Source organism: Condylura cristata, unplaced genomic scaffold (genome assembly GCF_000260355.1).
Source record: "Condylura cristata isolate star-nosed mole 26May11 unplaced genomic scaffold, ConCri1.0 scaffold00023, whole genome shotgun sequence".
NCBI lineage: Eukaryota > Metazoa > Chordata > Mammalia > Eulipotyphla > Talpidae > Condylura > Condylura cristata.
Window position 1 is genome coordinate 4,566,200 of NW_004567124.1, and position 16,209 is coordinate 4,582,408.

General features: G+C 35.5%; 1 protein-coding gene across 1 annotated transcript in view; it reads right to left on the reverse strand.

Moving 5' to 3' along the window:
• PIAS1 (protein inhibitor of activated STAT, 1) overlaps nt 1-16,209 on the reverse strand; it is a 108,143-nt gene that overhangs the window by 29,443 nt on the left and 62,491 nt on the right. The window contains exons 3-6 of the mRNA XM_004687640.2: nt 8,249-8,333; nt 7,961-8,008; nt 4,519-4,609; nt 3,750-3,884 (exon numbers count right to left, since the gene is read on the reverse strand). Coding sequence (XP_004687697.1) covers nt 3,750-3,884; nt 4,519-4,609; nt 7,961-8,008; nt 8,249-8,333 — 359 coding nt within the window. The remainder of the gene's footprint in view (nt 1-3,749; nt 3,885-4,518; nt 4,610-7,960; nt 8,009-8,248; nt 8,334-16,209) is intronic.

The window sequence follows — 16,209 nt, forward strand, 5'->3', positions numbered from 1 at the left end:
CTTCCGCATGAGTTTGATTCCCGCCTGCCCCGGAGGTGACCACATGGCACGGCAGACCTCTCCTGACCCGCCCGCTGCTCCCCTCAGCAGTGTACTTCGTGGATCTGCCTGTTCTGTTCCCCACTCTGTCTCTGGTGAAGCCTTTCGCAGCCCCTGAGCCTCTGGCCTGTACCTCAGTTCTGTATGCACAAATAAATAAATCTTTAAAAAAAAAAATGAGGTGTCAAAAAAAGCAAATTTACATTCATTAATAATTTTTACAATTTATTAATGACAAATAAGTAACCCTAAAACTTTCTTAAATGCTAGCACATACAGCATACCAATTTAACATAAATATAAAAGAGTTTCTTTTAAAGGGAAAAAAAAACCCTATTCACCTTTATTACTTATTTGATTGCTTTAACTGACAAAAACTGGAAAAATGCTAATTAACAATGTGAAATTATGTACTGACAGCTTGAATCTTTAGAACTAGGAATTACCCTAAGGCTTCATATAAATTTTTAAGGAGAGATTAAGTAGAAACCACAATGGCAAGTTCAGTGAAAAGGTATGTTCACTCTAGTTGAAACATGTAATCAAGTAAGAAAAGACAAAACAGAAGCAGCAGCAAAAAGAATGTAGGATATTAACAAATGCCACTTGCATTGGTGATATGGAAATACATTTTGTAACACATCAAAGAAATTCAAGAGCAAAAATCCCCCAAACCTAACAGTGGCAAAGCAGCTCTTCTAGGTAGATGATATCACAGAGTTCCCATTTTCAAGTATTACTTAATTCCAACTCTATACACACACACAGACACACATACAGACACACACACACAGACACAGACACAGACACACACACACACACACACACACACACACACACCCGATTGATCAAACGACCAACCGACTGACCCACCCTGACGGACCTATCGCTTTACACTGATGTTTTTGTCATGTGCTTCTCTGAAAGTCATCTAAATTGATAGGACATTTTTTTCATAATTAAAATATACAGCTACTCACTAAATGCCAACATATAAACTTATTTACTCTGTGTGCAAAATAAATGCTAAATGCAGTATTTAATTTGAGACAGGTTATAAGAAGCTACAATATAGCTTACTTACTCCCTTCAAGCACTGACTTGGTGCTTATTTTGATATTATTTTTTCTTTTAAAATTGAGCTATAACTGACATAATAATGTGCAAGTTTAAGGTTGTACAAAGCGCTGATATGACACACACATACACTGTAGTATGATTAACCCCCACAGCTTTAGAAAAGCTCTATTTATTTCTTTTTAAGACACATTTTAAATATTTCTCAAAGGCACCTAGTTATATAAATAAATCCCCCCAAACATTAAGAGATACTACACCAACTATTCAACTTCTATTGATTAAAACTAGAGATCCAAAAACAACTGGAAAATAATTTCTCTTCTTGAAACAAAGGTCTCCAACTTGTAGATTAGGGTCTACACAAAGATTTTATCTTGTATTTCTTGAAATCACTGCAGACAGTATCTTCTTTCTGGAGTTTGGCAAGCTTCTTATAGAACCTTCATATTTACCTCCCACTCCACCCCCCAGGCTATATATCAACAATTACATTTTACTTTTCTCCCACAATTTCAGAATTTTTTCATAATTCACTATAAACACCCAGATTAAAAAAAAAAAAGATTTATTTATGCATACATAACTGGGGTACAGGCCAGAGGTGTGGGGGGTGAGAGGCTTCACCAGAGACAGAGTGGGGAACAGGACAGGCAGATCCACGAAGTACACTGCTGAGGAGAACAGCAGGCGAGTCAGGAGAGGTCTGCCGCACCGTATGGGATCACCTCCTGGGCAGGCAGGGATCGAACTCATGCTGAAATGGCTTTAGCTACTTAGTGCTGTGCTTTAACCCACTGCACCACCAGGGAGGGCCCTAAACACCCAGATTTTAACCACACTTCTGGGGAGAGCTATACTTTACACACACAGTCCTAAAAAAAATTCAATATAGGCTCTAAAAAGGGAGACAAAAAAGGGTAACCCCAAGTTAGAAGTTACATTATAAGTAAAAATTCTTATGGCCTAGTGGTTAAGTCTCAGTGCTACTGTTACAGGGCACCCCAATGTGAATTGGGTTGCCTGTCTATGGGTCTTCACCGGTGCGCTTATGATTCAATCGTATTATGGACACACTCAAAAGGTTAAATAATGGATTTATTTATAAGGAGAAAGGTAAAGGAATAACCCAGGGAAAGAGGGAGAGAAACACAGGTTAACTAGGATGTCCTACCAGTTCTGCTGACTTGGACTCTACCGGCACGGCACGCTGAAAACCAATTGAGCGCCAAAACGATGAGCGGAGAACCACCAGGCCAAGCGCCCCCCAGAGCCCACATGTCCGGTTTTATCCCAACCTGGCTGCTCAGCTCCGCCCTCACGTCCCTGCGTGCTACTTCTTGGTACTGATGGGATTTGGAGTTCCAGCATCTGGAGTAGGGGCGGAGTCCATGAAACCTGTACCTGTTACACTACCACAACAGCCTAAGTTTGATCCTCAGCCAGGAAGCTAGCCCACATGAAGGGGCAGACCTCTCCTGTCTTGCTGGCTGCTCCCATCACAGCAGAGTATTTCAGTAGATCCACCTGTTCTGTTCCCCCTTCTGTCTCTGAACAGTGACTCCTCTTAAACCTCCCCCGACACCCTTACTCACTTCTGGGCCAGACCCCAGCCCTTATATACATAAATAAATAAAATAAATCTTAAAAAAAAAAAAGTAAAAGATTTAAAAAAAAACTAATGGTGACATACTAATTAGGTAACATACTAAGTTGGTGATATATCAGAGTTAGGCAATTGATAAATGTCAAAAAGCAATTCTGATAAAATTCAAAACTCATTTCCAACAAAAACAGCTAGTAAAAGGAGACTTTAGGAATATTTGCTTATGTAATTCCATAAAAAAATTAGTGGTGATTACAATACTTAAATATTGTTAACTCTAGTAGTGTTCTCACACAAGGAATAAGCTAAGCACGTCCACTAGTTCTGATGTTACTTAACATTGTTCTGAAAAACTGTTCTGAAGAGTCTAACCAAGCATGTACTCACCTAATCCTTTTATGCTCCCATTAAATAAAAAAGCTGTTCCTCTAGGTACCAAGAGTTAGTATGCAGTCCACTACAATTATCCTTTCTTTCTCTTGTATATTTAATCTCTTCCTCACAAGAAGACCACCAGCTTCATCTTTTATACTTGTTAAAGACTCCCATTAAGACAAATGACTTACTTCATCTCCATTCACCCTTACCTCTTTCTAAAGTCAAACTTCTCTAATTCACTCTCTCTACTGCCTCACTTCCAACTGTTCACAATCTGGATTCTCTTATCATCCACCAATACAGCGCTTGCTAAAGTCACTTTAATATAATCCTAAAATGCAGGGCAATAGGCTAAAATATGGCATAGTCATTCTGGAATGTAATGTTGTCATTTAAAACAAAGCAGATGAACATGTAATGACATAGGGAAATGCTTACAGTAAACTGCTAAGTGAAAGGCTCAGATTATAAAACAGTGGATACCACATGGTTTCATTTTTTAATCGGAACATGCTGAAAATTTATTGAGATAAAAATAAATCTTTTTTGTAACTCATTATACACTATCATTAACATATAAATTCAGATAGCCATAAATATCAACTTATTTTATAATTCAAAAATCTGGTAGAAATGAAACTTTACTTACTCTTCCAATTTCTGCAGTCCATGAAACAACAATGGTGTTTGGTACTGTGGTGGACAATCGGACAAGTGAGGTGATATTAATTGGTCGGCTGGGTCGCTTTGGTTCCACCCCATTTTTAGTAGGTGGAAGATAACCCTAAAGTGAAATAAATTATTTTTACTTATTTCCATAATCATTTTAATTTACATTCCTAAAAACAAAAATCTTATAAACTATGTGCTAAAAAATATGAATATTTTCATTAAAAAAACAGAAGCATATAAATTTTCCTGTATGTTTTACAGAAACATCAGTACATTTTCATTACAGTTAGTCTGAGAAAAATAACAGTGACAGAACTTTAAAATCTCTAAAATCCTGAAGAATCAGGATGAATTTATAAAATATTTAAGGAGCAGTTAAAAAATATTTTAAAGGTAGCCAATAACAGTCTCCACTCTCACACTCAATTTAAGAAACAGCATTCTTCAAATCTCTGTATTACATTTTCAGATTCACATGAATAAAACTGTTTTGCTGAAACAATTTCTTTCTTCTCCCCCCAAATCCAGCATAATAATCAAAACTGCCATACCCAACCTCAAGCCCTAGACTTAATGTCACAGCTGTTAATTGCACGTAGGTGGTACAAGTGTTTTGCTCAGTCACACAAATATATATCCAAAATAAAAATGTTTTCTTAGTGAAAAACCATGATTAACAACAGCTGTGGTGAGTTATTTAATAGCTATGCTAGTAATGCATTTAAAAAATAGCTTTTAAGACTTACTGGAAGGCTGCAAGGTTTTGTATTCACTTTCACACAAAGATTGGGTGGGAAGTGGTCTTCTTGTGGACAACTGGTTTCTGATAAACAAAATCTAAAGAATGAAGGACAAATTTAATTTCCTTTATTAAAGTAGGACCTCATTAATATTTTTGTTCAGCTATCTAAAAGATAGTCAAACTTGAAAAAAAACTACTAAAACAATACACTATACACAATTACCATTTGCACAGGTTTAAGATAATTTTGTTAATGTAGAATTTCAGTGCTCATATCTATCAGTGTATCTATCTTCATAACATTTCCAATTAATTAAGTTTTTTTTTTTTTTGGAAAGAAGGTTTAAGACATTCTATATAAAAAAATTAAAGTAAGTTTCCTTTAAAATTTTTCAAAATGTAAATAGATTAACATTTATTCTAACTTTTTAAAGAAAGCTATACTGTACAGTACTTCTGAAATTTATTTGCTTATGAAACTATTTTTTTGGTTCTCAGCAGGACATACTGAATAAGTTCTAAGTCCAGGCCAGGACCACATTCTGCTGGTTAAGTCAAGGTACTCCCATTATTCCCTGAAGATGCTGAATAATACTACTACTTTTATTATATCCACATGTACTTAGGAATCTTTAGAAACTAATGAAAACAATTATTTTTAAATTAAATGTATAATCTCTGGGGAAACCAAGGATAGCTATAAAATTTGTAAATTTTCATTCTACTTATTCTTGTATCAGAAAAAAATTATTTTTGCTATTTAAGACATCTATTCTTAATGACTCTTACATACCTGACATTTATTCCACCTTTTCCAAATGTTTGCAGACCTCTGAATTACATGGTAAGAAAAACCCTATTTCTGAATTCGGTGAAACATTAATCATGTACACACATATGCTTTCCCTCACCACCTGCAGTGAAGGGTCTTAACTTGCCAGCTTTGAAATCTGTGTGCAGTGGGTCAACAATATGAGAGAGCTTTCTATGTAAAATGTTCACCTTTATCAGAAGACAATCTATAGTTCCTATTAGATTCTCAAAGGGAAATACAGTAGCAAACAGATGTCAGAGGTCAAAGAATCATCTCCAACCCCAGGAGTGCTTTTTAATAATATAGGTCAGTATTTTACAGTACAACAGTAAAGAGGATGCCATAAAGTCTTTAATCAGTTATTGCAAAGCAGTGATAAACTTAAGACATGGACTCAGGCTGCCTGAACCTATAGGAATAGAATAATTTCTATGACAAGCTAAAATTCCAAATCACCGTAACAAATCAAAGGGAAAGAGGAGAAGAACAGCAGAAAAGTTTCTGCGAAGGAGTTCATGAAGGTTAAGAAGGGGAAACAGGTACATAAATCAAACAGTCTAGGAATCTAATAGAGAAAACACTGACTCTACTTCTGATCAATTATCTCCATGCTTTAGATAATGATTTATCTCTCATTTTCTCAAAAACTTAACAGGAAGAAACTCCTGCAAATTCATTTTATGAGGCTAGCATTACACAGATAGCAAAACCGGGCAAGATTTATAATTAAGATAGTAGACAGGTATACAACAACCCCACCTTAAATAACATACTGGCACTGTTGATCTAGCTTTGTATTAAAATACAAAGGACTATCTAACAATTATCAAATTTAATAGAAAATTGTTTTTTAAAATCAAGCTTTGCAGATAAATTTGAATTCAAAATGGAGAAATCACTTTTAACTAATGATCACTTGGAATTGCTGAATTAGAGCTAATCTTAGAAAGAGAACCTTTCTTAGTAATATAAACCATACCTGTTACTGCTTTAAAGACTGCATGCTCATTGTGGCTAGAGTTTTTGTTCTAGAGCTATGCTTGACAATCATTATTTCAGTCCTGGCACTCTTCAAGTGAAAACTAACCCACAAGTCAAACATGAAAAATGAGTCAAAGCAGCACTACTTAGGTTCAGAGTGTATTTACTGAGGGAGGAAGGAGAGTAGGGAGTAAATGGTACCATAGTGTGGGCCCCTAAGTGTGACTAACAGCAACAATTTAAAATTAAGGTTTTAAATGGTTAATGTTACACATCAGTATGAATATAATGTCAATTGTTGAAGCAGGAAAAAAAATACATTACAAACAATACACAATTATGAAATTACCATTTTCATCTTTTATATTCAGTTATTAATCAGACTGCTCCTGGCAGAGTTGAAAAAGTACCTTTTACATAGGATTTTTGTCAGTGTCTTCCAAAACAAGACCTTAACAAGACCATACCTTGCCTATGCTTTCTTACTGTTGCCACGGCACTGTTTTAAAGCCTACACCAGAGGCTTTTACATTGTTCCATGAAGTACTAAGTAGGTGCTTTAATCTTTTTTCTGAGCTCCTAGCATGTTTGCAATTTATACAAAAACCTGATTGTTGAAGCTGTGCTATGTTTGACTTAGCCTTCCCACAACACAATAAAACAGCTTATTATGGAAAGTAACTGCCTTATATTTTCCTCTCTATCCCCACTGTAATAAGAGTGTTGGGCATTTAAGTTTACACATGGATAGTTGCTAAGTAAAAATGCAACATAAGATGGTTTAAATAAGCAAGACAGAGTCATTAATATAAAAGACTTTTTAAATGATTTTAAAATTAAGGGGCAGTTATGAAATTATGTTGTAAAGTTTTCCATTTATCTTTGTAGAACTATCAAGCAATGTCTCAACTGGAATCTAAATTTTGGAGTCTTTAAATTAATGATTGCAAATATAGTACAAAGCAAATTATTTTGATTCTTGTTACTCCATTAAGTACTACAGACTTAACCTAACTACTAGCTCCTTTCCTATAGTAGTTTGTCACTTGTGCAGATGATGCCTTTGCTTTCATGAAACTTGTTTTTTTTTTTTTTATTTAAAGATGTAGTTATTTATGTATACAGAATTGGGGTACAGGCCAGAGATGCAGGGGTGGTGAGAGGATTTGCCAGAGTTGGGAGCCGAACAGGTAGACTGACTGAAATGTACTGCTGAGAGGGGCAGTGGGTAAGGCAGGGTGAGACATGATGTGGGTCAACTCTCTGGCCAGGAATCAAACTGGTACTGCAATGGCTGCAGATTGCTTCATAGTGCTGCATTTTAATCTAGTATGCCACCAGGGCAGGCCCAAAACTTGGTATCTAACAAGCTAACCATGATGACATTTAAAATATTTCATATCATTAGTTAGAGTTTCTCAACCAACTATAATCAAAGTGGAGAAATATGGCTAGATATGTATATGGCACAGACTTACTATGTTAAAATCTAAATTGGATAAATTTTGGATATTTCATAAAATAAGGTTTTCTCTCACCCAAACATTTAAACCCAGTATCTTCCATATACTTAAAGAAAATTAAGTAATTTTAAAAAATTTAAGGAGTATTAACTTTAAATTTTTGAATATATGCTGTGTAAACACTGTACCTTAACTGGACCTGCACTGTGAAGTCACATTTGGTCCCAGAAATATCCCTAGAAAAGACAAAAGTAAGAACTACATTTAAAAAGTATGCACGTGAAAGTTGATTCAAAGATACCGTTACTCCAGAAAGCTTATCAAACTAGAGACATATATCTGTTTTTAGGGCAACTTACTCACTATAACATTACTTTCAATACAAATACTTTGTATGACACTAATACCCAATTACATTGTTTTAAAAATCACCATTACAAAGGCCAAACAGCAAGTTACACTTGAGGACAACTTACATGGAACTACTGATTTGCTGTACTTGTTGTGGGGTCAATGCAAACGCAAAACAGGTTTCTCGAAAGCGCTGACTGTTGTCTGATGCTAGGGAAGAGAAGAATTATAGTTTTAATTATCTTCAAATTCATCAATAAAGTACATAATAGTCAAAAAGAAGAAAAGGTCATTTATGTCCCTTTAACTAAGATATATTTTAGAGTTTAGATAACAAGGCAACAAGAGCATTGAAAAATAAGAAATAGGGCCCTCCCTGGTGGCGCAGGGGGTTAAAGCACAGCACTAAGAAGCTAAAACCACTTCAGCATGAGTTCGATCCTCCCCTCAGCAGTGTACTTCATCAGTTGGCCTGTTCTGCTCCCCACTCTGTCTCTGGTGAATCCTCTCACCACCCTTGCACCTTTGGCCTATACCCCAGTTCTGTGTGCATAAATAAATAAATCTTAAAAAAAAAAAAAAGAAAGAAAAGAAAAGAAAGAAAAACAAGAAATAAGCCACTAGGCACAGAATGACTAACAGCAAATGATATAATCATGATTCAAATTCAGAAAAAAAATAATCAAAGAAACACTAAAAAGTTCATCATATAAATGTTTACATTGGAAAACGAATAAAAATATGCTGATATTAATTTAACTTAAGATAGAGTAATATAAACCCACTTAAAAGATACAACATTTCTGAGTTAAGTAACAAGCATACACACCTTGAAATCAATATAACTGAAATAAAAATGTGTTTAAGGCAAAATAAGACTTTAATCAGCTCACCTCTAACCATTCATATACGTTTCATACAGTAAAAGTAATTCTTAAAAAAGATTTAGTTATTTATGCATACAGAACTGGTATACAAGCCAGAGATGTGGGGGCGGGGGGGGGGGGAAAACTCACCATAGACAGAGTGGGGATGAAAGACAGAAGTACTGAAATACTGCTGAGGGGAGCAGTGGGCAGGTCAGGAGAGGTCTGCCACGCCATGGGGGTCACCTCCACTTCCCTGGCTGGGGATCAAACTCATACTGCAGTGACTGAGATAGCATCAATGTGTTTTGCTTTAACCTATTGTGCCACCAGGGAGGGCCCAATAAAAATAACTTTTATACAATAATAGGTTTTCCTACACTTAAATGACTAATTTTTATATTTTGCCTATTGTTACAACCTCTGAGGGGAAGATTTAAAAGAAGGGAGAGAAAAGAAAGGGGAAGAAAGAGAAAAGAGTAAGAAAGCAGGTAAGCCAAAGTTAATATAGACAAGGATTACTAAAGTAAACAACAATAGTTCTAGTAGCTATAATAACATGTATTTTAAGAAGTCAGCATTCAGTATTCGCTCCTCTTGTTCACTAATGTTTCTTCAGTTCTCAGAAAAACAAACATTGAGTGAACAGAAGACCCTAAACTAAGAAATATCATATTAAACTAGTCTAACTATACATTTCTAGGAAATTTTCTAGAATAGGATCACTAAAAATTATAACCAAGGAACTCCTGCTCTGTGGGCCATGCTTGCTTAAACTGGGTGTATTCCCCCTTGAAAGTAACACACCCTCTACTACCATCAACTCTAGGATGTCATGATGCAAAGAATCTGTACAAATGTACCACTATGAGAGAAAAAAATAGAAAAGAGCACAGTTGATCTATAATTTCATCTCAATTCAGAAGAGTCTTTTAAAGGTTAGATTTGTGTTTCTGCACGCTACTATCTGGCAAGAAATTTTTCTTAAAGAATCTATGCCTGAGAAATAATTACTAGCCAGAAAAAGTTATCTTAATTCAAAGTATCAACCTGGCAAATGGCTGATAACCAAGGCCCAGAAGATAGGGAAGCAGAGAATTTCCTGTCAAACACTTGCTTCTTAGAGAATATAGCTCTATAAAGATTTTAGTCCAGTTGGCTTAGTCTAATTTAGATTTCTGACTGTTCTAAAATAGTGCTAACATAATTTCCTAAGAACAAAAATCCTATTACTCTCTAGGCAAAATTTCAGATTTATTTTAGAATATATGAGTACAGTATGTTTTGGGAACAAACACACACAGAGATTTAGATAGAGATGATATTGCTAAAATAACGAGCCTGTTTCTTGTACCACACAAGAAATGATATTTAACAATAACTCTATTTCTATCTTCTTTTAGGTATAGATTGGAATGCTCATAGATTACTACCATTTATCTAAAAAAGTACATTTCATATTTGTGTTTTTTAGGCTTAATTTCTACTATGAATGCCAACAGAGAATTTTTGATTTTAGTCTTAGATCAAACAGACTATCTAAAACTTTTCTAAAATGAATCAAGCTATCATTAACACTTTCAGAAAAATTCAGGTTAAAGAAAATCACAGAATTTTCATGTTGAAAATGGGAGTCTTAAACCAAAACAAAGACCTCTTATGTTGGGGGTATGTGTCTGAGTGGGTACACAAGATAATCCACTGGGATACAGAAAAAGATAGCCACCTACTATAAAACAGAAATGTTTTTCTTTTTACAAGCTGAGACTCTGAAAGTTAATTTAGATAACAAAATTTATCATTCTATATAAAAATCTTAACTTTGAACTTCCATTTTTGTATAAGATATACAGCATTGAAAGAATGGTTTACTAAATATAGAGGTATAAACACAGCAATTCAATTATTATGCATGTGATCACGTAAGTTGTAGACCATTAATAGAGTCCAATTCTCCCATTCATTTTTTATCTGAATCCTTTAAGAGACGGGAAAAGAGTCCAGCAGGCAGAAGACAGCTATTACTTTGTTAGGCAGAAGATAGCTAGGCATCGTGTAATTATAAGTTCAAAGCCATATAGAGTAGGCTAGTTTGGTGGAAAAGATGAGATCACAGAGACCTGGATTCTAAACTGGTTTTGCCACTTATCTGTTATGTGACCTCGGGTACTAATCCAATGTGAGTCTCATTTCCTCCAATATTTAAACACAAACACACATATACAAAAAAGCTCATAGGTTTGTTTCAAAGAATACAAATGAGATAAGGTATTTAAAACAACCACAATTTCCTTTTCTGTCCCCTTTCCTCTTTATGCCCTTATTTTGGATCAAAATATATGTTTCTGTAACTTACACTCATTGATGTCATACAGTCACATCCAGTGACAGTCACTCTTCAAGTAGTTAAGTATTTTAGGGGTACACTAGTACCCGTTTGCCATCAACTCTTTTTCTAACTAGGTGAGGTTTCAGAATTATAGTAGTCTCCCCTTTCTAGCAGTTTAGATTTCTGAGTGCTCAGTTACCCTTGAACCCTTGATCAACCACAGTTCAAAAATACTGTGTATGAGATACTGACTAAGAGAGTAAGAGAACAAGTACACAAGCACATATCCACAGAAACTATACTACAGTAAACTGTTAGCAGTGCTCTATTACCAGCTACTGTTAATGTCATAATGTGCCTATTAGGCAAACTATCATAGACATATATGTTTAGGCTAAAAACACAGTACATATAGAGTTTGTTATGATCTACAGTTCCAGGCACCTACTGGGGGTCTTGGGACAGGCACTCTACAGGTAAAAGGAGATTACTATCTTCACAATCCTGACATTTCTCCTGTGGACATATTCCAAATTGTCACACCCATATGACAGAACTTAAATGCACTCTATCATAGCATAAACTACTTAAAATACTGCTGCCCATTTGTGCAGGCTTACCCCTAAGAAAGGAAGAATGAAGATACCTCCACTGCCACTGACATCAGTCTTGGTAAATGAAAGGTGAGTGGAAGAATGCTACTTTCAAGGTGACCTATAAGAAAGCTTCACAACCTTTCTACAGTGAAGAGAAACAATAGAGCCAATCTGCAGATAATACATACACAAACAAGAAATAAATCTTAACTGCTAGCCATTGAGATTGATGGTGCATGTGGGCTGACAGGATATATTCTCCCAGATGTGGTATGACTAGAACAATAATTTGACACAAACTACCATCTATTAATCTGTTCAACAATCATGAAGAAAAGTCAGCTCCTTTTTCAGATTTAGAAATTGTGGTTGAAATGATCAAGGGTCCACATACCTGAGTAGAACCAGAATTGGTTCTCAGATCTACAAACCTCCAAAAACCCTGTTCTTCTCAAGACCTAGGATATTAGATCCCTTGAGCAAGGTGCTGTACTTCTATTAATATAGCCCAGCATTGTAACAGATCACAGAAAATAAGACAATTATACTCTGATAACACACAATGAAATACAACTGAGAACCCAAAACTAAACTCTCAAATCTATGTACAGTCAATTGAATTTCAACAAGATTGTTAATAAGACCAATCAATGGAAAGAAGAGTCTCTTTAATAAAGAGTGTTAAAAAAAAGTAAACATATATATTGGTATATAAAGGATACAATTAGACCCCTACACAAAAATTAACTCAAGGACTAATCTTTTTTAATTTAATATAATAGTTTATTTTTACATAATTGTATGACTTTTCCCATCTCAGTTATAATCCCTGTGGGCTTCCCATTATCCATGTGTCATCACCATAGTCCAGTGCACTCTCTCCCCACCCCCTTTTCTGATCCTATTCCCCATTTCACCCCCATAAAATATCTCTGGTATATAGTTATTATTATTATTCCCCCTCCCTCCCGCCCCTGTTATGAGTAAAACCATGCAGTGTTTTTCTTTTTCCTTCTGGCTTATTTCACTAAGCATGATCCCTTCCAGTTCCACCCATGTTGCTACAAAAGGCATGAGTTTATCTTTTTATTGCTGAGTAATATTTCACGGCATATATGTACCACATCTTTTTAATCCAGTCATCTACTTTTAACAAAGACTAAATTTAAGAAATGAAATATAAATTCTTAGGAGGAACCAATCTTCATGACCTTAAATTTGGCAGTGGTTTCTTAAATACAACACAAAAGCAGAGACCAAAGGGAAAAAAAATTAGACTTCATTAACTTTATTAATGGTTGTGTATCAGGGGACACTAAAAAGAGTGAACAGACAACCCACAGAATGGGAGAAAATAGCTAAAATTTTATCTAATAACTGTTTAAGACGTAGACTATTTATCAAAAACACACAAAAAGACAACCCATTAAAAATAGCCAAAGTACTTGACTAATTCTCTCTAAAGAATTTATATTAAAGGTCAATAAGCAAATAAGAAAGTGCTCATAGTCATTAATGATTACGGAAATACAAATCAAAAAATCATATAACTCATGCACAAAATTAGAAACTTTCTTCACAAAACTAGGATGGCTATAATTTTAAAACAAGAAAACAAAAACTAGTAAGATCTATGAAAAAATGGTCCAACACTTTTTAAAACAGTTCAGCAACTGTTTAAAAAGTTCAACCTGTTACAATCTTGAACCACTTATTCCATTCCTAATTTACCATAGGGGAAAATATATGCATACAACCATACAAAGGTTTGGGCCAATGTTCCTAAGTTTTCTTTTTAATAGTTCCCAAACTGGAAAGAACCCAATGTTTACCAAGGATGAATGAACAATTTATGTTCATATAATGAAATCCTATCCAGCAACAAAAAAGGATGAATTATGAATACACACAACATGGATAAAACTTAGAATGACAATCTTGAGTAAAATTCAGAACAACCCTCCCCCCACAGTATGATATATAACACAAGCCCACATGTCAACTTCTAGAAAATATAAACTATTCCACAGTAACAGAAAAATACATTTACTCTAGAGACTGTATAAGAATGGGAGGAATTACTAATAAGATGACTGGGAGTGACTGCTATGTTCTTAATTTGATTACAGCGATGATTTCACATAGTATGAAATTGTACACCTTAAATATGTACAGCTTATCAAGGACATTTTGATAGCGTTGCTTTAAAAAAATATTGACTAAAGCAAAATGGCAAGAATTTTTTTTAAAAGATGGAGGGGAAAGGGGATGAACAACAGAAATCTGGGGAACTGATACCAAAATGTATGACTCACATCAAAGAAGAATGAGCCAGAAATTCAGAAGGAATAACAGGGATATGGTGTCCTTTATAGCAAGGGAAAAAATAATTACAAAGCAAGAAGTGTTAAATAATCATTTAGTATTGTTATGACAATGCAATGTTAAATGCTTGGAGGTCATTAAGAAAACAACTGATGGGCCCTCTCTGGTGGTGCAATGGGTTAAAACACAGCACTAAGAAGCTATCAAAGTCACTGCAACACAAGTTTGATCCCCAGCCAGAGGGTGACCCTCATGGTGTGGCAGACCTCTCCTGACCCACCCACTGCCCCCTCAGCAGTGTATTTCAGCCCATCTGCCTGTTCTGTTCCCCACTCTGTCTCTGGTGAATCTTTTCACCCACCACACCTCTGGCCTGTACCCCAGTTCTGTAAGCATAAATAAATAAATCTTTAAAAAAAAAAGTGTTTCAGAAATGTGGAGACAAGAAACAAAAACAAACAAACAAAAAGAATCATGTTGCAATTTACATAAATACAAAACATTGGAAGGTAAAAGCTGGATGCATAAAATAAACAAGGTTATTGAGATTCTGATGATAGAAACATTGAGCTAATCTAAGTGGTTGTACTTTCAAGTGCTCTAAAAATATTCACCATTCTACCTAACCAGCAGAAAGAAAAGCTAAAAATAGTCATCTTTCTGTTATAGAGTATTTCTTGCTGTCTGGAGAAAATGAAACAAAAGTCCGTATACGTCAATTTTAAAATCTTTAATGAACTATGGGCCTTCCCTGGTGGTGCAGTGGGTGAAAGCACAGCACTAAGAAGCTAAAGCCACTTCAGCATGAGTTTGACCCCATCCCTGGAGGTGACCACATGGCAAGGCAGACCTCTCCTGACCGTTCCCCACTCTGTCTCTGGTGAATCCTCTCACCACCCCTGAGCCTCCAGCCTGTACCTCAGTTCTGTATGCATAAATAAATAAATCTTGAAAAAAAAATCTTCAATGAACTCTCTGGTTTACTCAAACAAAAACCTGGACAACTGCATAATTTTTAAAAACAGAATGTTACACATTTATAATCAGGGTGCTGACAACCATTATAAGACGAAAAGTTACAGAAAATGTATTCCAACAAAAGACATTTACTGAATCATTAACAAATTCACAGTGCTTTTATTTTCTTTTAAAGATTTTTCAATTTATTTTTGCATACAAGAGTTGGGGTGTAGGCCAGAGAGTGGAGTATCACAACTGACAGATTTGACACAAGCTATGTGCAACTTCTGTCAATGGACAAATTTCAGACGGAGGGAAAATGCTCTGAAAAAATCAGAATTTCCACGCTAACGTATGTTATGAACACCCTTTTTTATAATATCAAAATATTATAAGCAACCATCAGCTTGCAACCAGATTGCCTTGGCCTCATTAAGGTGCTGCCTGGCTCAGGTGAGCAAGTGCTGCCCAAGACAGAAAATTCCTCTAGAAAACAAAAAATAATATTCCATTGGCTGATTAATAAAAACAATTATAACAAAATCAGTATTCTAAGACAAGGCAGTACTAGAACATGCTAAAAAATAATTAAAGTTCTTTTACGGCCCAGAACCCAAATCTTATCACTCTACTCTCTCACTTAAGCTTTTATTGCTCAGTCTTTAAATGAGGAATCTTTACTATCTCCCTTAGTGATTTATCTACCAGAAAAGTGCTCCACCCTAGTCTTCGACTTTACTTTAACCTTTTTCACAACTTCACCTTGGCTGGCAACCTCACCTTATCCCTCTTTCATATTGTAACTGGGTGGTCCCTAGGAGAAGGGAAGTTCCAGGTTCCCTGCCCCACCCAGAAGGAGGGTGGAACTGAGCAGAGAAAAGAAAGAGAAGAAGAGAGGAGGAGGCCAGATGGAGGAGACCTAAGGAAGCCACATGGAGCAGCAAACATGTGATGAAGAAACCGGGCTTGTTTCCTGACCCTGAACTGGTTAAGGCAGATGTGGGTGAGAG